The sequence below is a fragment of the Heterocephalus glaber genome, unplaced genomic scaffold (assembly GCF_053883595.1).
Source record: "Heterocephalus glaber isolate CG9 unplaced genomic scaffold, H.glaber_assembly_v1.0 deba00001719, whole genome shotgun sequence".
Lineage (NCBI taxonomy): Eukaryota > Metazoa > Chordata > Mammalia > Rodentia > Bathyergidae > Heterocephalus > Heterocephalus glaber.
In genome coordinates this window covers 4,804,282-4,826,374 of record NW_028258432.1, presented here as the reverse complement: position 1 = coordinate 4,826,374, position 22,093 = coordinate 4,804,282, and the positions used below count along the sequence as shown (strand labels likewise).

At 37.9% G+C, this 22,093-nt stretch overlaps 1 protein-coding gene across 2 annotated transcripts in view; it reads right to left on the bottom strand.

The window, feature by feature from the left end:
- Positions 1–10,925, bottom strand: part of Sgcg (sarcoglycan gamma) — a 151,124-nt gene extending 140,199 nt beyond the window's left edge. Inside the window, exon 1 of one of the 2 annotated variants that reach the window (XM_087199417.1) lies at positions 10,738–10,925. In XM_087199417.1, coding sequence (XP_087055543.1) covers positions 10,738–10,830 — 93 coding nt within the window. In that variant the 5' untranslated portion in view covers positions 10,831–10,925. Of the gene's footprint in view, positions 1–10,116; positions 10,401–10,737 lie in introns of those variants that run through there. The other variant, XM_004854855.4, reaches the window with a different exon arrangement.
- Positions 10,926–22,093: the final 11,168 nt, after the last annotated feature.

The window sequence follows — 22,093 nt, the reverse complement described above, 5'->3', positions numbered from 1 at the left end:
TCTGGAAGTTGTCCAAGATTGGGGCGTCAGCATGGCTAAGTTCTTATGAGAGCTCTCCTCTGGGTTGCAGAAAGTCAGTTTCTCACCGTATCTTCTAACACCACAAAAGAGGGCAAAATGGTTTTCTGGGGTTCCTTTTATAAGGATACTAATCTTATTCATGAGAACTTTTCCCTCACGACCCAACTACCTTTTACATGTTTCACCTTCGAATACATTACGGGTGAGGTAGGGCTTCCACATATGAATTTGTTGAGAACATAAACAGCCCAATGCAGAGAGAAATAGTGAATTCAGCTCTGGTGCTGGCTTAAACAGAGACCAGAACTAAGGGTGAAAATAATAGTGACCATTTGTGACATCAGATCAAGACAGACTTACAGGGTTTCTAATTCCTTTGTAGAGCTCATTCTGCTTTTAAGGCCTGGCAATGGAGTTGCTCTTTTTTGGAGTGACACATTTCCTTCCGTTCCTTGTATGCCTAGGAGCATGACTAAAGCCTTAGTCATTTTTGACAGTTGGTTTCAACCCAATAGAATGTAGTAGTTGTTTTAGGTTCCAAAAGTGAAACTTCTTTTTGTAATTTCAAATAAATTGTTAATTCTTGCACATCTATATGATGTGAGCATATGGTCCACTGGTGAATTAATGACACAGCTAAAAATTCCTGCTCAAGTGGGCGAGTCATTGGCTCCTCGGGTAACCATGGCCCTGACCGTTATGCTGCCCTTGGGAGAAGAGTCTCCTTGTCTCCCCAGAACCACTGTTCTCCTCCCATTGCCACTGTGACCTCACCGCACTTGTTTTCTCCAGGAAAGCGTTCTTATTCTTTGAACCAATTCTGAGCAAGCTATATTCTTGGTATTAAGAACTAAAACACAGAAATGATGCTAGAAAAATATTTAGGTTTTGTGAAATAAAGAACATAAACATTATTATTAAGCAACAATGTGGTTAAAATACTTATAAAATATCCTTAGAACATAACAGGCTATGCCACATTTGTGAAAAAATATATTCAGATCTGCAAACAAAATTTTAGAACATAACCAGTTACTGGGTTGCAAACTGTACACTAAGAGAAAGACAGTTCCGAGATTTTACTTTTTGTATCATAAATAAAAATAAAAATATTGCTATTACTAAAAAAGAATAGCTTAAGAAAGGGAATTCAATTTTTACATTAAAAAATCACTGTTCATCTATGGACTATAGTTTTGATTTTTTTATCCCAATATTTGTACTTTGAAATTTAGTGCATGAAATATCACACATTTGCTGAATTTCAAATATAACTACTGATTTGAGACTAATATCACAATGTTCCTCTTGTATATGCTCTTTCAGTTTTTCAAAAACATTGTGTCAAAATATTTTTTGCTTTATAATATTCTAAAGTATTCTTTGTTCTTACAATATTTTAAAATTATCACACATTAGCATTTTAAAACAAAAAAATGTATCAAAATAGGCCTCAAGCAAGATTGACTTAAATAGTTTATTGCTAGACTGATACAGATTGAACATCGCTAAATCAAATATATGAAATTGGTTGTATTATCTAGCCTTTCATCACTATGACAAAATACCTGAGAAAATCAACTTAAGAAGAAAAGGTTTATTTCTGCTCACAGTTTCAGAGGTTTTAGTCCATGGTCAATGATATCCATTGCTTTTGTGCCTGTGGTGAGGAAGAAACATAACTGCAGAAAGGCATGGCGGAGGAAAGCTGCTCACCTTATGGCAGCCAGAAAGCAGAGAGTATAGGAAAGAGCCAGAGAGGGAGGGTCCGGGACCGGATGTAGTCCCCAAGGTCACATCCCTGTGCCATGCCCTTCAAGTAGGGGCCGCTTCCTGTTTCCATCATCTTCTGATAAAGCCACCAAGTTATGATTTCATCAGTGAATTAATGGCAATGTGTCTTTTATTGAAATGTTTAAAAAAAATTTAAATAGTCAATTGCCCCTTTTATTTCTGCATCTTGTGCTTCCAGATTGATCTTTTGACTTACTTTAGCCAATAGAATGACATAGAAGCAATGGCTATGGGCTAGTTCATAGCCTAGGCTTTGGCATGTTCCACCCTCTTACTTGGACCTTTGCCTCCACCACTGACAGAAGCCCAGGCCAGGCCACTGGAAAATGAGGCACTGTGTAGAGCAGAGAAGGCTGAATCTTCTTGGCTGAGACAGGTACAGAGCAGCCAGAGCTTCTGGCCAGCTTGCATACATATGAACAGTTTCCCTGAGGAATTGTCCAGGCAAACCGCAGGACTGTAGAAAGTCTCATACTAGTTTTTGGGGTGGTTTGTTACCCAGTAATAAGTAACTGCCACCTCTTCAGAAGCATCATTGTAGGTGGAAAGCATTAACCTGGCTGCTATATCTGTAATGCAAATCCAAAACTTTTGGAATGCTGATATGATGCCACCACTCTGATGACTCACTGTACATGCTATAGTTTGGATCTTGAATGTTCCTGAAAAGCTCATGTGTTAACGGTTTGGGCCACAGCTTGTAGCACTAGTAAGAGGTGATAGAACCTTTAGGAGGTAAAGACTAGTAGGAGGAAGGTAGATCATTGGGGGAGTGCCCTTGAGGGTGATAGTGGGAGCTCAGTCCTTTCCTTTCTCTTTGGTTTCTGGCTGCCACAAGGGAGATTCTGCTGCCTCATGCTCCTGTCACAATGCTCTGCCTCACCACAGGCCCAAGGCAAGGGAGCTGACTAACGATGGACCAAAACCTCTGAGCCAAAATCAACCTTTCCTCCTTATAAGTTATTATCTCAGGCATTTTTTACAGCAACATACACTTTATTTCATGCTTAAAGTTATTGAAAATATGGTATGAAATTCCTTTCAGGCTATATGTGTAAGTTCATATAAGACAAATGAATTTATGTTCAGCATGGGTCCCCTCTGCAAGATATCACATGATGTACAAGCAAGTATTCCAAAATAAAAACTATCTGAAACATTTCTGGTCCCAAGCATTTTGGATAAGGGATATTCAACCTATAATAACTATTTTCTGTCTCCAATAAACTAGTCATGTCTATAGTGATCATCTTTTAAAAAATCTATCTATCTATATCTATATCTATTTTTTTTTTCCTGAACTACTCCCTAAATAAGGGCCGGCGCCAGTGGAGGAGTAGGGAAGAGGTACTGTCACTATAGGGTGAGACGACAGAGTCAGAAGAGAAGGCTGCCTTGAGGAGCAAAGTGAGCAGGCTCACAGTCACAGGTATGGCTGGTTGGAACAGGAAGCTGAGGTAGTTTTTCCGAGTGTCTCAGTGTCTCAGCAGAGCAGAAAGGAGGGAGCATGGAATGAGAGGGGCCAGAAAAGAGCAGAAATAGGAATGGTGAAGGGAACAAGTTAAGCCTAAGTAACAGGATGGCTGGGGGCACTAAGGATCCTTCCAGATTAGGAAAAATATACTACAGGACTGATCCTTACCCAAACTTTACACAGTAGATGGAGCTGAAGGCTCTGATGCCAAGAAAATTCAAGGTATTAATGTGGGTCCAGGAAAGGAGGTGGATGGACTGAAGTCTATAATAAAACAGAGGTGAGGGACTGGACTTCTCTCTCCATGGTGTCCTTGAGGTGGAAAGGGACTGGGGCCATGGAAGTGGCAAGACAGATTTCTATGCTCAGAGCCTGAGAGGATGAAGTGAATTATGCTGAGTAATCCAAGATGGTAGCAAGTTCCAAGAAGCTGCCTAAAGCACCATAGAGACAGAGGCCACTGGGACAGTGGCTTCAACCTGGACAGTAGAGGTAGGCTGGTTGGAATAACACTAAAGCAGGTTGTCTTAGTTAGCTTTTCTTGATTGTGACAAAACACTCGAGGAAAAGGTTACTTGGGGTCAGAGTTTTGGGGGTTTCAGTCCACAATGCTTGGCTTCATTACCTTTGGGCCTGTGGCAAGTCAGCATATCATGGTGGGAGCATGTAGCAGACAAGCTGCACACCCTGTGGCTGTCAGGAAGCACAAAGAGAGAGTGGAAGGGGCCACGTCTCAATGTGCCTTCAAGGCCACGCCCCCAATAACTTCCTTCCTTCCACTAGGTCCCACCTCTTCAAGGTTTCAAAACTTCCCTAAAGTGCCATGGACTGAGGACTAAGCCTTCAGCACATGGGCCTTTGGTGGACATTGTAGATCTAAAGGATAAGATGGGTGAGGTGGGCATGGGCAAGGTTTAACCCCAGGATATGAGAGAATAACCATGGAATAAACAGCAACATTAACTCATTAGAGCAGGAATGGTTTGGAATGAACAACAATACATTCCATTTGGATGATTAAAGGATATAGGATATATGTAATTGCAGGGTGCAGATGTGGAGTAGGCAGTTTCAGATTAGGGCCAGTGTGCTATAAGAACACTGAAGTACAACACAAATGATTATTAGTGAGAAGTCTGGCCTTTCTTATCTGAATGTGAGGGATTAGCTGTTGTTTGTTTGTTTAATGGAAGCTGGGATTGTCCATTGATGTCAGCTACAGTTTGAATGACATAGGAATCATGTTAAAAACTTACAAGGAGCCAGGCATGGTGGTATATGCCTATAATTCCAGAACTCTGGGAGGCTAAAACAGGAGAATTACAAGTTTGAACCCAGCCTAGGCAGCTTAGCTACTTAGTTGTCTCAAAATAAAAAGTAAGTAAATGTGTTTTGCTTTGCTCTTGTTAGCCTGCCTTTTGTTATAGTGGTATTAACTGTGAGCTTTGTGATGGGTGAGGAAAGGGATCACACTTTCCTATCCCTATAATGAAAGGATGAATACTAGGAGAAAAGCAAAGCCACAAGCTTTCTCCAATCAAAACCTTGTCCCATGGTGGGTGTGGCTTAGCCCAAATTTTAGGTACTTAGAGGTCATGGTCACTCCAACCATGAGATACACACACAAAACTCATCTAGAGACCATTAAGATCCCTGGGACTCCTGAAGAAAAGAAATGTAAAACAACTTCCAGGGACATCTCCATACTTGGTACTTTGGACATCCCTGTGTTTAAAAAACTTCTCAGCAGAGATGAGGTCAGAAAAAAGTTACAAACTGCCTGCATAAATAAACTATCATAATTCAGAATAATGGATTCAACAGTTCAAGAATAATTGGAAAGTAGGAGTGAGATGGTCCAACATACATCTAGTGAGAATTAGATAAGGAAGTGGGGGAAAATGGGGAGAAGTAATATTTTAAAAAGATAGTGGTTCTGGGCCAGGGATTTAGCTCAGTGGTGCTGCTGACCGCCTTGCAAGCACAAGGTCCCGAGCTCGATTCTCAGTACCAAAAAAGCAAACAAAAAAGACAGTGGTTCCTACTTGTCTAGATAGTTAAGGTTCTCAGCTGTAAGAAGCATTTAAGTCCCACTACAGTTTGGATTTGGAATCCCACCTCTCAAAGGCCAAAGTATTAAAAGCTTGGTCCCCAACCTACAGTGCTAACTGGGAAGTGACAGAACCTATGGTGGGCAGTGGGAGGTTTTTGGTCACTAAAGGCATGCCTTGAAAAGGTTCTGTGGGACCCTGGTCTCCTTCTCTCTCTCAGCTTCCTTGGTCCCATAAGATGAGCAGTTTGCTCTACCATGTGCTCCAACCTCAATGTGCTACCTCATTCCAGGCCCGGGAGCAAGGAGACTGAAGCTTCTAAACCATGGGCCTCTAAGCCTTTAAACTAAAACCTGTAACCATGGACTGAAGCCTCTAAAACCGTGAGCCAACACCCGCATTTTGTCTTTACAAGTTGATTATCTAAGGTATTTTGTAACAGTAACAGAAAATTACCATAGAGCCCTAAGAAGAATTTGCTATTTCTTAAGGAATCATACACTACAGAACAGCTACCTATGCTTGAGGTCAAATGATCAAATGAAAGGGTTAAGATCTTTATTTTACTATTTCAGTTGTGCCAATCATACCTCCATTCCTCACTCATATACACTGCACTATTTGGAAATTGGAAAAGAAGGAGGGTAATGAAAATAAAACCGTAATAAAATATAAAGAATTAAAATCTTTACTAAAAAGGGAAGTTCAGATAAGTTAAAGCACCGTTTCACTATGCTCAACATATTTCAAGACCTGCTAATAGAATACTGTGATAATAAGATGCTATTTTATCAACATCCTGTATTTACTAAATTTACTAACAAGTCAAAGGAAAATAAGAAGAATAATAATGGAAGTGGAAGGCTTCTAAAATAAATCTGTGAGGTTGTAAGGGCACCAGGTGACACCGATTTATTATAGTACCTCATATTAACTTTCAGAGTGATAGTATTTTCCCTAGATTCAAATGCATTCCTAGTACTTGCCATGTGGACTTTAATATGCATTCACAAGAACAATGAAAATTTTCTTGGGACTTGTGCCATAGTAGGAAGAATGGGATTGTTTTTTGTTCTGTAATTTAACCACTTTGGGAAACAACAGCTTCTTTATCTCCTTCTGTGTTGTGCAGGGTACTAATCCCAGAGAGGGTTCAGAGGTAGGATGAAATGAAATACCTAAAGTGCCTGGTTTCATGTAGGAATTTACATACCACTTTTTAGAGGAAGTGCAAGAATACAGAAGTAGGTTGGCTGTGGTGGTACACAATTGTAATCCTAGCATTTGGGAGGCTGAGGCAGGAGGATCACTGCAAGTTCAAGGTCAGCCTGGGATACATAGTGAGTTCAAGGCCAGTTTCAACTATATAGTGAGACTTTGTCTTTAAAAAGAAAATAAAAGAACACAAATTTATTAGGTTAAGATACAAAGATATTAGGTGTACTTGTGAGAAGTAAAGTATCTGGAGAATAATTTAAATACTTTATACAGTATTTATGTAAAATCATTTTTGATTAAGAGAGTTTATAAACAAAGGAAGTCAAGAGTGTTAAAGGAGAAAGACAGAGAGAAACTGAAACAGTTACCAAAAGAGGCCTGTTGGTTAGGAAAGATTGCCCCTCTGGACAGGGAGGGAAAATGCAATGGTTCTCTCTATGTAAGGGGCATTTGCAGCAGGCAATGTCTGTAGTCACATCACACCTTTAAAATGCAAGACAAATTCAACTGCATTTCATGTAGGCTTTTCAGTGAAGAATTTCAAAATATCAAGCAAATAATTCAATGATTCCCATAGATATTCCTGTAACATTTTTGTAGTCTTGGCCTTTTTATACAATGGTTGCTAGTTAGGTCTTTGTATTCAATTTAATATGATTTTAGTTAAATTTTTCATGTTTTTTTTTCACTTTCCTCACTCAGATCATTTACTCCTTTTATCTTATTTTTGAAAATAAAGTGGTTAGCAACAAATATTGAATAAAGTTTTCTAAGCAAAAAATAACAAGCACAGGTTTTATAAATTTGCGCCTGGTTCTTGTTACCTGTCTAGTTCAGTAGCTCATGTTTTAGGATTTCTGCAGTTCCGAATGCAGTTCCACTTCAGTCTCATGGCTCTGGGCAGGCAGTCACCAAACCTAGCTACATGCTGGTGTTTTAGTTGAGGTGCCCCAGCTACAAGGGCAGAACTGGGCCTCCTCTGGGAACTGGGTCCAAATGAAGTAGTAGCCTCACTGATATTTGATCAAAATTGGGTATTAAGTCCAGATATTTTTCTGGATAGCAGATCTATAACTATCACCAGATTTTCAAAAAGGCTTATGATCGCAAGACAATTTGGAAGCATTGATGTATTGTCTCCATACTTTTTTTTTTTTTTTTTTTTTTGGTACCGGGGATCAAACTCGGAACCTTGTGCTTGCAAGGCAGGCGCCGGAACCACTGACCTTTATAAATCTCCAGCTCCTCCATACTTTTTTTGTTGTCTCTTATGGGCACATTAATATTTCCCTCTTATAAAACAAAACAAGATAAAAACATAAATTGCAATATACTTATCGTATTTCCTAATTTAGTGGATGTTATGTTTAAAAATGTATATGCAAATAGACTTCAAAGTAGGGTATGTTATAGTTTACATCTGAGGTTCCTCCACAGCCTCATGCACTCCGAGGCTGGACTCCGGGGGCCCCTGCAACCTTGCTATTAGGAGGTCAGACCTGGTCTGAACAGGTGGATCAATGGGGCGATGCCATGGAAGGTGGTTCCTCCTTAGCTGTCTGCTTCCTGGCTGCCTTGAGGTAAACAGCTTTTCCTCCCCTTCTCCGTCTGCTGTGTTTTTCTGTCCTGCTGGCCAGCTATAGACTGAAACATGAGCCAAAATAAATGTCTCCTCTTTGAAGGTAGGAGTGTTGATGAGGAAAGTGTCTAAGACAGGGTATCTTGTACCACTGTCAATTGTGTTTACTTCACATAAGTTTAACTACAGAAAGACCTAAGAAAATATGGAAATAAGTATTTAAAATTACAAAGTATCATTACCAAAGTCTTTAGATAATTAAATATTTTGGTTATTGTATCACTATTATTATGTCCATAGAAATCACTTTCTAAAACTTCTAGAAAAAGAAATAAAATTATATTTACCACCTCCTTTGCTTAGTATAACCATGTCTATGGATTCTTACTTATTTTACTCACCCTAAAATAGGATCTCTTGTAAGACACAGTCTTAATCAATACTAAATATCTAAATGAAGGTCTGACATATAAAAAAGTAAAACCACTCCCAAGAAAACAAAATGATGCCAATAAACTGTAACTGTGTATATGTTTATGTGATATGTATATTTAAATAAGCAATTTAAAATATCTTCCAGTCATAATTCATAAAATGCCTCTTTACAATAGTGTGAATATTGTTTCCCTTATTTTTTCTGAGAGATGTTTTAAAAGTTAAAAAAGCAAACAACTTGTTAAACATGAAAGTTTTCTTATTTCTTTTATGGTCTGCTCTGTATGCCTGATAATTCTATTAAATAGGCTATTCATCACTATTGCCAAGCAGGACACCTCTTCCAGGGTAAGTGCGGCACATGTGTGAATGATTTATGTGTAACAGCCACTAAATATTATGTTTAATGTCTGATTCAGCGAAAGCTATCATTAAAGATGAAAAATGCATAGGACTTATGGAAGTAAAATATTTGAAAATATGACTGCTGTGAAACTTTAGAAATTTACTGTTAGATATTTTTGCACATGTGGAGTAGACACTTTTCTGCCAGTCACTATTCTGAAGCACAACGCCACAAAAAAACTTTCAACACGAGGCAAAACTTGTTAGTAAAATAGTCCATTTCCAAAAACCAAGATTTCAGCTTACACGTGTTTTTCTTGGATAATATTGTGCAGGGTGTTTTTAAAAATGTTTTTTAAAAACCTCGCTCATACTAAAGGAAGAAAAACACAAGAAGAACTATATAGAAAAGGTTAGTTACAAATGCGATCTAAGTGATTCACAAAGATTTATCTGCTTCAAGGAGCATCCAGGACATTAGCACCCAAATCCTGGGTGCATATCCAAAGTGCCATCACTACAAAAGCCACGTGTATATCACTTGATGAATTTTTATAAACCGAATATTCGATAATGATTTAAAAATCAGTGACTTCCTCACTCTAACGTAACCAAGCATGCAAATATATAAACACCAACCAGCGAAACTTTTGGGGGCACTGAGTATATGAGGTGAGTTCATCAAGGTGAGTCCTTTGAAGATGCTAGGAGCCAGCTGTGCTTTTCTGGCAGGTTGGGGTCTAACGTGCCCAAAGCAAACCATGAAGAACTTTAGATTGCGCGCTCACATTGCTTACTGAATGTTTTGCAGGGCTCCCCAGAAATCCAGGGCAATTTTTTTGACAAAGTCAATTTACAGGGAATAAATTCACCCTCCTCCTCCCTAAACCCAAGAAGTTAGTAGAGCCTCCTGTCAGAGTGGAAGTCAGTCAGTCAGCAGCCTCAGGGCAGCAGTGTAAACCCTACCTTACCATCGCCCCAGGGCTCGGCACGCGGGGCGGAGGAAGGAGACCTTGGCCCAGGATAGGGCGACAGCGTCGGGGTCCCCTGCCCGGTGGCGGCGGTGGTGGGGTGGGAGGTCCTGGGGGAAAAGCTGAAGGAACCAGGAGAGGCTAACAGCGGAGGCGCGCGTTTAGGAGGCGGGTAGAGAATTTAAGGAAATTTCTAAGGAAACACAGCGGAGTGGCCATGCTCTTTACCTGCTGCACTTCTTGGGGTCCCGGAGCGCAAACAGCCACTGCATTCCCCCTCATTCCGGACCGATGACACCTCCGTCTCTTTTCCGGACAGCGTGGGATGCGGCTTAGTCCGCTTTCCTCAGCGCCCCCAGCGACTGATCTGCTCCCGGAGGGGAAGCCGCTCACCCTAGCAGCGGGGTTCAGCGCAGGGGAATCAGGCACCAGGGGCCCCAGGCCCTCGTCCGGCTACCGAGAGCCCAGGTGAGCCCCCTGAGCCGCCGGTAGGACGCCTGCACTGCACCCCAACCAGCCCCTCGGCCCCCCGCGCCCCTTCGCGTCCCTCCCGCGCGCTCCACGCGACACCGAGTCCCTGCAGATGCCCCAGCGGCCCTCTCGAGACCGCCTCGCCCCTCCAGGATCGCACACCTGCCCTGGAGCCCATTGCTGGGCGCCTTCTCAGCACTTCTGGGGCTCTCTGGTGCGTCCCCGCGCGCTCACCCCTTGGCCCGCACCTCAACCTCCAGCCCCCACTCCCCCATGCTTTCTTCTTACACCCTCAGCCCAACAACCCCTCATCTCCACTCCCATGCACGCGCCGGGGACCCTGCACCCTCCCCATGTCCCTCATGGTCGCGCTCAGACCTGGGCTCCACCGCGTGGCTTGCCCTTTAGTCCAGCTGCTGTCTCAGTCCTGGAGGGGAGAATCCCAGGTCTTCCGACCCGGGACCCTGTCATCCTTTAGTACCAGAGGGTTGGCGCCCCTCTTAGGGAGTCCTACGGCGGAACGTGTCCTTTGAGGAGGAGCCTTCCCACTCAGCCTTTCCCTGGAACCCGCCAGCAGGAACAGTTTGGTGTCATTGTCCAGCCCCTGTCATGCCGCCGGCAGGCACCGCTCCTGCTGCCTCTGCTGCTCGGACAGAAACAACACTGAGCACCTGGTAGCTCTTGAGGCTCCAGAAAGTGCCCAGGCTTTAGAGCTCAGGAGCCTCTTGGCTATGATTTGTTCGAGTGCAGAGAGTGTAGACAGTGATTGTTGACAGTTTCCCCATCAGTGCTTATGTATTTGAGTCCATTGCGTACTTGCTATCACATCGTACAAGCACATTGCAGGAGGGCAACTTGGTTGGTCTCAGCAGCTTTGTGTGAATAGCATGAGTATTTGAAGATACTTGATGAATATGTTTAGGAGGCAGATTACCAAACATGCTCCTGTAACAAAATGGGAAATTACAGAGCAGAAATGTTTACAACTTTTGGATTACACTTTTTTTTTAAAAAGCAAACTTTTTCAAAAGCAGAAAGAAAAGGGTGAAAAGTCAATTTCCCAGAAAAGTCCATTGTAGTACTTCACCAAACATTTATATCTATATCTAAATCTCCAACAGATGAAAGTGAAAATCTTTCTTCAAAAATATTGCTATTTGGCCGGGGATTTAGCTCAGTGGTTTCGCTGCCTGCTGCACAAGCACAAGGACCCGAGTTCGATCCCTGGTACCAAAAATATATATATATATATATTGCTATTTGACAAAGGTTAAATGAGATAAATGGAGAGATATATTAGTAAGGATACACAAATATTAAGAATTTTCTACATATTTTGCAAATAGTTTAATGACAAAAATTGTGAATGATTACACTAAAAATCCCAACACGAACCAGTAGAGGTTGTAATTTATATATGTCTGCCAAAGAATTTAAAAGCAAAGTATTTTTTTAAAAATGCTAATTTTTTCAGCAGCACGATCCCCACAGTCACAACTTTACAGGTGTTTTCTTTCTAGAGAAACTATAAACTTTTAATATCTTTTTGCTCTGCTATTTATTCCTGATTTTTACTATGAATTTGACTAAATGCAGCTAGAAGTATCCATGCCACACCCAGAACATTGTGCTGCCTTGAAATTTCCTCTGATAGATCAATTAGTTTGCCCCCTTTAAATTACACCTCACACAAAGTCTCATAACAGACCAAACATAGACAAATTCCTTGTCAGAATGAAACATCATGCCCTCTAGCCTAATTTCTAATACAATCTTCATTCCCAACTGAAACTTCATGAGCTTAGCCTTTATTGCCCTATCAGCATTCTGGTGTTCTGAACTTCAACCAGAACTTCCCATTAAGCTCTGCTTATAGCCATCAAAGTCTTTGCTAGCTGGCATCTCCTAAACTTTCAGTACTCCTTTTGCAAACCAGTTTCAAAAGCTTCTAAACCATATGATCTGCTATAGTCATAGCAATGACTCCACTCCCTATACTAGTTTCTCTATTTGTCATTTTCTTCTTGTTGGGACAAATGCCTGGCAGCCACAATTTAAAGGAGGAGTGGTTTAGTTTGACTCATAATTGCAGTGAAATGAGTCCATGTTTGGCTGCCTCCAAGGCAGAAACAGCATGGTGAAATGACCTGGTGAAAGAAAGTTGCTCATCTTATGGTAGCAAAAAAGCAGAGAGAGAAGGGAGGAGATGGGGATGAGAGCATAGCCTTTCAGATCATACCCACAGGAACCCACCTCCAGCCAGGCCTCACTCATAACAGCACATTCAGCCAATGGATTCATTCATTGGTAAGTATAGCTCCTCTATGAATCTGTCAATCACCTTTCAAAAGTTCCAAGTCTAAACACGAGACTTTTCGGAGATATTTTCGATCTAAACTATAACTGGCTTTTTTTTCTTTCTCCCCCTTTCTACCTTGACCCCCATGCTTCTTCAGCAACATCAACCTAAGCACCTAGTTCTTGAGCCTTATCATAAGGCCCAGACCCACAAAGCTGGGATGTTTTGTGCAGGATGATGATGATAAATACACAAAAATTCAATAGCCTCTTGTACAGTTTGACTGTGACCTTTTGGTGGTCCAAGTTCATCAAAAGAGGAAACATCTTTTGCTACCATGCCCCTGGCCAATGAGAATGACCAGACTTTAGCTCACTCCAGCAAATTAATAAAAATCTTCTGTTCCCTTTGTTCTGTTAGCAGCTACTTGGTCATTCTCTTGAACAATTGCTGGCTCCTTTCAGCCAAAACCCGAATTTGGTTGAAACTCCCCCAATTCCACAAAACTGTCTGCACAAGAGTGTGTGTTCTTACAATGTTTCTCCTGGTCTAATTTCTTTTGTTTTTGGGTCAAATGATTCATTCTATTATCCAGTATCAATAGGAAGGGAGTTCCATGTTGGAAGAAACAAGCTGCAAAAGCCACGGGATATCGTCCTGTTGATGAAGTGGTAGTGGCACTCTGAGAAAAGCATGCTGTTTTCTCTGTCCCCAGGTATGAAGCAGTAGGATAAAGGCTTTGCCCAGAGAGGGAAGAGGCTGCAAGAATAGAGAACTTCATAGCTCTCACTAAGGGGAGATTTTATTCAGAGTTTCATGCATAAGGGCACCATCTAGAACAGTGGAGAGCTTGGTGAAAAGAAATCAAGAGGAGGTTGTAGTTGCACAAGAGGAAAAAGCTAAATGGTATACCAGCTAGAAATTTAACAGAGAGAACTAGGGGTAAAGACTTGAAAAAAGAGTCCTCATACAGTTGGAAGAAGCCTCAAAGGGTGGCTTTAAAGACTGTCTATGAAGAGAGGCCGGACTGTAATTGAATCCAACTATGGCAGAGTTGTCACAGGTAATAGAGCAATCAGCTAACAGTTAGTGGGGACTAGGGTCTGGATGTAATAGAAGCAGGCCAGCCAGATGCCTAACAGGGAGATTAGAGAGAGACAGCTAAAGAGAACCCTGAAAAAGCACAGTTATCCGAGGAGAGGTGGTGAGAAAGATTGCATGTACACACAAATTGCAACATAAGAATACATGTCAACAGAAGTGGAGTACGGTGCACACAGAGGAGGAAATAGATTTCTATGAAGAAGTCCAGCCAAGTCACTGAACAGGTAGGCAAGAAAGCAGAAAATGATGGATCTGAGGAGCAGTTGTCAGAATCCAGGGTTGTTATGGTATATAAAATGTTCAATTTTAACAAAATTATAGAATATAGAAATAAAAATCAAACCAAATTTTTGGAATTAAGCAAGAAAAAGTACTAAAATAGATCCTGCTCGGAGAAGTAAAAACTCCATTTGCTAATAACATGATCATGTACAGAGAAAATTCTAAGAAATCCACTGAAACTTCTAAGAACTAATGAATGAGATCAGCATAGATACAAGATCAATGTATAAAACTCAACTGTATTTCATATACTTGTAATAATCTGAAATGAAATTAAGAAAATAATCTCTTTTACAACAGCACAAAAATCACTCTGGAATTTAGCAAATAAATATAAAACTTACATCCTAAGAAAATCACAAATTAATGTTGAAAGACCTATATAAAAGACCTATATAAAATGAAAAATTTTTTTCTTACATTTATGTATCAGAAGACATAATTTATTAAGATGACAATATTACCTAAATTGATCTACAAATTTAATACAATCTCTATCAAAATCCTAACTGCCAATTGATAATTTGAAATAGGGAGAAAATGTCCAAAGGGGTAAGGGAAGTGGGAGGGGAAGGGGAAAGGAAAGAAGGGAAAGGAAAAATTATAAGAAAAGAAAAAAATGGAAACGAAGTCTATGTAAATAGGGAAGGGTGGAGGGGGTGAAGGGTGCACAGGTAATGGGGAAAAAATAAGAACCAAGATACACCATGTACAGGTACAAGCACCCAATGACAAATGTAAATGTATTGTATACCTAAAATGTACCAATAAAAGAATTTAAGCGAAAAAAAAAAAGTCCTAACTGCCTATTTTGGTAGAAATTGATAGCTATATTTATCAGCCAGTTGTTATCTCTTCTTTTGCTCCATGTCATTAGTGGTCAGAAAAGCCAAATCAATTTGCAATGAGATAATACCTCACCCTAATTAGAATAGCTACAGTCAAAAACAAATAAGCAATCAAACAAACTAACCCTTTCCAAACAACCCCAAATGACAAAAAAAAAGAAATCTTGCATATTATTGGTGGAAATTTAAATCAGTACAGCCACTATGGAAAATTGTATGGTGGTTCCTCAAAAAAGAAAGAGAAAAACCCTACTATATGTTCCAGCAATCCCACTACTGGGTATGTATCCAAAGATAATGAAATTAGCATGCAAAAGAGGTACTTGAACATATATGCTAGTTGTAAAGATATCCATATTACTTTAAATATATTATCCATCTTTTTAAATTAAAATTTTTTTCTAGATACTTCATATGAGGTAATGCATGATAATTGATTTTCTGGCTCTGGTTTATTTCACTTAATATGATCCAGTTCCATCCATTTTCCTGCAAATGACATGATTTTGTTCTTCTTCATGGGTGATTAATAATCCATTGTGTATATATACTGCATTTTGTTTATCCATCCATCTGTTGATGGGCACATAGGCTGTTTCTACAGCTTAACTATTGTGAATTGTGCTGCAACAAACATGGGTATGTGGTATCTCAATAGTATGCTGACTTTAATTCTTTAGGGAATATACTAAAGAGTGACATAGCTGGGTTAAGTGGAAGTTGTATTTTTAGTGTTTTGAAGAATCTCCACACTGACTATATTAACTTAAATTCTTTAAGACTGTCTGGCCAAGAGCTCCTTCTGTTTGTATGTAAATTGGCACAATTAATGTCATGAGCTATTTCTTTAAATTTGCGACTTTATAATTCAGTTGAACACTTTAATGCAATGAAAGAAACTTGGACTTTGTCCTAGGGCTTCTGGTTAATCCAAACTCTATTCCTATTCCAGAAATCTTTTCTATGATGAGAGCTATCTCTATGGGCTCAAGTTTTTAATCAATGATAGAAATGGTTATAAAAAAATCCCTAGATTTTAAAATTTCTTCCCTCTTTTTTAATATTCACACCTGTCTCACAAGACAGACTAGAGCTTTAGTGTGTTTGTGTTTCTTCTCTGTAGGACATGTGGCCTCACTGAACATCACATTACTAGAGTTCTGGAAGTCACTGATCTTGAAAGACAACCTTCTGGCTCTGGACAGGCATAGTTATGCTTAAGGGTCTATCCTGATCCAGAAACTGGCTCTGATCTCTTGGGGTTTGGTCATTGCTGGATCTTGGGTAAGCTATGTAAATTCTTTGTTTCCATTTCCTGATCTGTATAGTACAAGGATAAAAATTAACACTTCAGTCATAGGAAAGTTTGCAGAAATAAATGTGTTTGTTTAAAATATAGAGGGCAATACTGGCATTGAAGAAGTGATATTTTGGCAATGTCAGTATCTTTTCTTTTCAAAAAATATATTCTCTAGCATGGGTCACTTTTAATGGTTTCTTCAACAAAAAGGTAATATTAAAGCAACATAGGTAAGTAAAGAAATCCTTTTACATCATGTAACTGTGGGATGCCGTCATCCCTCAGTACACAGGAGGGATATAGGCTAGGACCAAAATCTCTGGATGCTTAAGTTCCTTATACAAAATGGCATAATATTTACATATAACCTATGTGCAGTGTCCCATATACTTAAGTCATATCTGGATTGTTTATAATACCTAATGGAGTGTGAACAGTAGGCACATACTTGTTATACCATATGTTTAGGAGGTGATGGCAAGAAAGTCTACACATGCTCAGTACAGATGTAGAATTTTTTCTCTAATGTATTTAACCCATGGTCGGTTGAGTTCATGGACATGGAACACTCTGCTATGGAACTCATGGTTATAGGGGCTGACTGTATGTGTTGTCATGTTCATACATAGCTAGAACAATAGTTAAATGTTATTACACACTAATGTAAGGTGGTACACAAAATATATATGCTACTGGAGTATGCTCTTAAAGATTAGTAGGTTCTTTGCAAATATGCCAAGAGATTTATTAGAAAAAATGATTAGGTACCTACACAGTATGTGTATATTATATATACAGATCATATATCATATGTAGGAGTTTGCTTGTATATGTCAGAATTTAGGATTTTGCTGCCAGCAAAATTTCAATTAAAATGATGTAGCACTAAACATAAGCTTGTTTCTTTTGTTAAAAAGAGCATAAGGATGCTAATTTCTATTCTATTATTTACTATTACTAATATTTCATTAAAAAGTGTATTTAAATATTTAAACATATTAAAGAATTTCCAAGAAAAACATGCTTTAAAAAACTTATTACATTAGCTTTTATTAGAAAATTTTATGTTTTCCCTTGACCCTTTATCTTATTTAGCTACCTAGTGCCAAAAGTTTCTCAAGGCAAAGCCAATGAACCTATGCAGCACTCCTGGACCTTAGGATGGGTTGACAAATGTAACTGGCTTCCACTCTGTTTTGTGGCTTTTCTCATTCCAGGACCCAGGTAAAGGAGAACTTCTAGTTTGCAATGCACCACCCTTACATGCTCTTTCTTGAAAATCAAGAGAGCTGGTAGAAGCACCCAAGATGGTTTAAACTTTTGTTCCAACATGGCCTTGTCAACCCAACTGGGCTCACTTTAGCCACGTGAGCCAAACAGCAGAGGAGGCTGGACATTATGCTTGTCCTCCACAAGATACTGAGAGTGACTGGGCTGCAGATGGGTTCACAGAATCCTCTACATGAAGTTAGGAACTAAAAGAGAAAATCAAGTGTTTTGAGCATTAATGAAATCAACCCATACAGATCACTATGCTAGATTGTGGCTTCAGGTTTTCATTAACTGACTAGAAGAATCAGCCAGTTTTACATAATATCAAAACACAATATTTTGTTTTGTCACTTAATTCATGAAACAAGACCTTTCTATTTACAACAATTATAGGTTCTTTCTTTCGCTGTGATGCTGTTTTATAAATGGTCACAAGTCTCCCTAAATTTATAGGTCACTTGAAAATGACTCAAAAATACAATTCTCTAACTGATTCATGGATATATATATATTCTTCATTATATATATATGTTCTTCATTATATATATATATTCTGCATGATTTTCTTGTTAATTTTACATCTGTTAATGTATCCTAATTCACAGAGATATAACTGTGTCTTGAGTTAAGTGCTATTTATGTGGTATTTTTATTAATGCAACAAATATCTTAATGAGAAGGATGCTTTAAAAATATTTCTGTATCTATCAGAGATAATAGACATTCCAGATAGTCTGTACACACTCTTAATTTTTAGACTTGAATCATTTAAAGTTTTCTTTTTGCTGACATTAATGAAATTAATGAGGAACACCATGGAAATTTATTTCAGAGCTCCAGTAAGCCCATTAATAGTCAACATTTCCTTTGCTCTTCAGTTTAATAATTTCACGTCATGAACTTTCACCGTTTTCTTTTGAAATCCATTCCTTAATCATAGTAACTTTTGTTTTATATAACATTTTCAATTTCAAAGATCTCACACCTATTTTTTCACTTTAGTCTTATACCTTATGCTAACTGAGTCTGTTACATGATTTGTTATGGGCTCTCAAATTTCATTGAAATACATTCTTAGCTTCCTTTAGATATCTTCTGTTTTTCTTCATTTTCTTTAATTCAATCTGATTATTTGACCATAAAAGTTAATAGTCCAAATTCTTGCAGTGCGTAAACATTAGAAGTCAAACATAATTCTGAAACAGAAGAAACCCTTCATGCCACAGTACCATTTGTTTATTACTCTATCACAATACTAAGTTTACCTCCATGTCTGAAAGTAATCATTCTAACTCAACAAATTGTGTTTCCTGACACTTTTTAATCCATTAAAAATCGATCTTTTAACATTGCCTTACTAGATTTTTATAGGCGTTGCCCTTTATTCACTGAATATTTTCATGGACTTTTCATTAGAGAAACTATTATCCATTTTTCAGATTTCATTACCTTAATTTAGAAGAGTTTATATTATTACCATATCTCATGCCAAATAATTTTACTAAATTTAAGCTAATCAATTTTCATATAATTAAAAAATGTTTTAAAAAGTTAATTTCTAAGGCATACTATTGCCATATACCATCGTTACCATTCTTTTTTCAATTCTCTTCCTTTTCCTCCTTTCATGTTAACATCTATCAACTTTGTTTTTTCTCCTTTCCTTATCTGTTCTGTTTCATGGCATTTTTACCAGTTTTTTATCATCTTTTTTCTTTTGATCAACTTTTCTTCCTCTTCTTAAACCCAACATTCATCCTTTCTTTTACTTGTATTCATCTAGTCTAATTCTTGGGCTTTTTTTCTACTTGTTTTCACTGTAAAAATTATTATCATTATTGCTACTTATGGCACTGACTTCATACTCATAGGTTCAAGTGACCCTCTTGCCTCTGTCTCCCATGTAGCTGGTACCACAGGTGTGTGCTGCTACTGGCTTTCTCTGTGATTTTCCTTGACATAATTACTTGTTATTGGTACCATAAAAATTCACTAAAATCCATGCTGAATCATTTTAGTGCAAAGAATGTGTTGAGAACTAGCAGTTCTCAGTTAAACTATTGGATGGAAATTAAAGTTACAGACCAAAAGAAAGACCCAAAGTCACTAGTGAGGAGACCAAATAGTACCTACACTTTAAGTAAAATGAAAAATAAAAAAAGTATCCATGCAGACCAGAAGAGGGTAATTCCCCTCTTACTATGGAGGTGGAAGAAAGCTGTACCTGTTAGGAAAAAAGATGAATGGCTTAGAAGACACATTCTGAAGGAAGATCCACTAAATAAATAGTAGGAGTTTGGGAGGAGGGGAGCTGATGGAAAAAAAGTTGTAGCTGTAGAAATAAATGAAAAAAATTTTCCTGAATGAGGACATTAGTATTTATGTAAAATTTTACCAATTTTCTGGAAGAATTAGACAAGAATGCACACAATTTAAAAATGTTAAATATCAAAAACAAAGAGAAATTCCTGAAGGCTTCCAAAAAGAAAAATAATAAGTCAGTAGGGAAATAGAATCGGATTTAGAATCGTTTTAGTAAGACCAAATATCGGAAGAGAATCAGTTTGCTGGTTTATGACTGAGTAAATGACTCCTGCACCTACACCATCTAGGTCTTTGGGGGAAGTATTTGGACCCAATGGAATCCTTGCTTGGCAGGAAGTTGGTGTGCTGTTGGTGTTTAGCAGGCAAAATCTAGGAGTGACAACTATCCTGAAATAAGGGACTGATCCTTCTGATGGAGACTTGTTCCTTTCTGAGTGAAGGTGGCACCCCCAAATGGTACACTGTCCAGAGCACTGGAATGTTAAAGTGCTAAGCAATGAATAAAAAATGAAATGTGCCATTATAAACTATTAATATGATGGAAAAGTACATGAATAGGTAACATATACTTAAATATAAATGGCCAATAAATATAAGGAAAAATTACATTGTTTGAATATCTAAAGAACTACTCATAAAAAGTGTTATTTATTCTTCAGCAAATATTAAGCAAAATGATAATATTCAATGTTATTGGGGTTGTGGACAAAGGAAAGTCTCAAACTGCTAATGGGAGGTTTTACTGATAAAATTTTTCTGGAAGACAAGTTATTTGTCTCCTAAAAGCCTTTTAAAAATATGTGTTCATTTTTTTAATGGTGATCCTACTATTAGGAATTTTTCTCAAAATAATATTTAGATGATACTGAAAAGATGAACTTTGAGAGAGATAGTTATAACATTGCTAATTGTGACAAAATGATTGAAATGTCCAATTAGTAAGGCTTTGTTTAGTTGAGATACTGTATAACTGTACAATGAAATTTCAGTAAGTCATTGAAATTTTATTCTGACATCATGCAAAAGATGTCTATGAACAGATGAAAAAGGCAAATATAGAAAAGCCTTATGAAATAACAGCTTTTATTTTAAAACAAATCTATGAGCACCAAATTTTTCAGAATATGCAAATAAAAATGACTTGCCTATTATTTGTGTGGCAAAGTCAGGCTTTTTAAAAACTTGCATTTAAAAATGTTTATTTTTATTAGTACAGATTTGTCATACATAATGATCACATTCATCATGGGGAATTTGTACTTATAAATAATATACCTTAATTCTTTGTTCTTATGTCACTCCCCCTGCTTTAGATCTTCTTCTCTTCCCCATTCACAAAAACTGTTTCCATTTTTTTCTTCAATTCTTTTTTTTAAAATCCCCTTTTCTCTTCCTTTAAAGTCCCTCTTCTTTGCCTTTCCTTCCCCTTCTTCCCTCCCTTATTTCCCTTCCCATTTGAAAAAGTTCTTCCTACTTCCTAATACCTACCCTCCATTTTGCTCTTTATTTACATTTTGGGTTTCTCACATGAGAGATACATTGTGATATTTAAACTTATGTGCCTGATTTATATCACCTAAGATTATGGTCTCAAGATGCATCAATTTACCTAAAAAGTTTAGCCTTCTTTATGACAGAGTAGAACTGCATTGTATATAAATAGTACAGTTTCTTTATCCATTCAACTGTTGATGGGCATATGGGCTGTTTCCAAGATTTAGCTAGGCATTTTCTTTTATACTTTATTCTATACTTTGTTTTCTGAAATTTCCAAGTTTTTGGAAAAGCAGATTACTATTGTATAACATCCCAATTTTGATACAATTTTCTAAGATGTAATTCAAGTTTTCATAATTCAATCTATTTACTACTGAGATACAAATATACCACATATTTAAAATGAAAAAATTGAACTACATTGAATTAAATGCCTTGTGTCTGTCATAAGGCATCAATATAATAGATTGGAAGAAAATTACAAAAATGAATTTGTAAAGCAATTATATATATAATTAAAACAAAAGGTAAAATAACAATATCAAAGATGGCATTAAAATTAAGATACTGATTTTACTTTTCCCTTTTGCAAATATTGTCTGTATTTCTACTATTCGCATGAAAGTAGTGAACATATAAACAGCTATCTACCTACCCAGATAGATAGATAGATAGATAAATAGATGGATAGACAGACAGATAGACAGAGAGATATGGGTATATCTGTAATTTTAATCCCGTTATTTCAAAGCATTTTTCATATGCAACACATTAGAACATCAATTTTAAAAATAATAAATATAATTT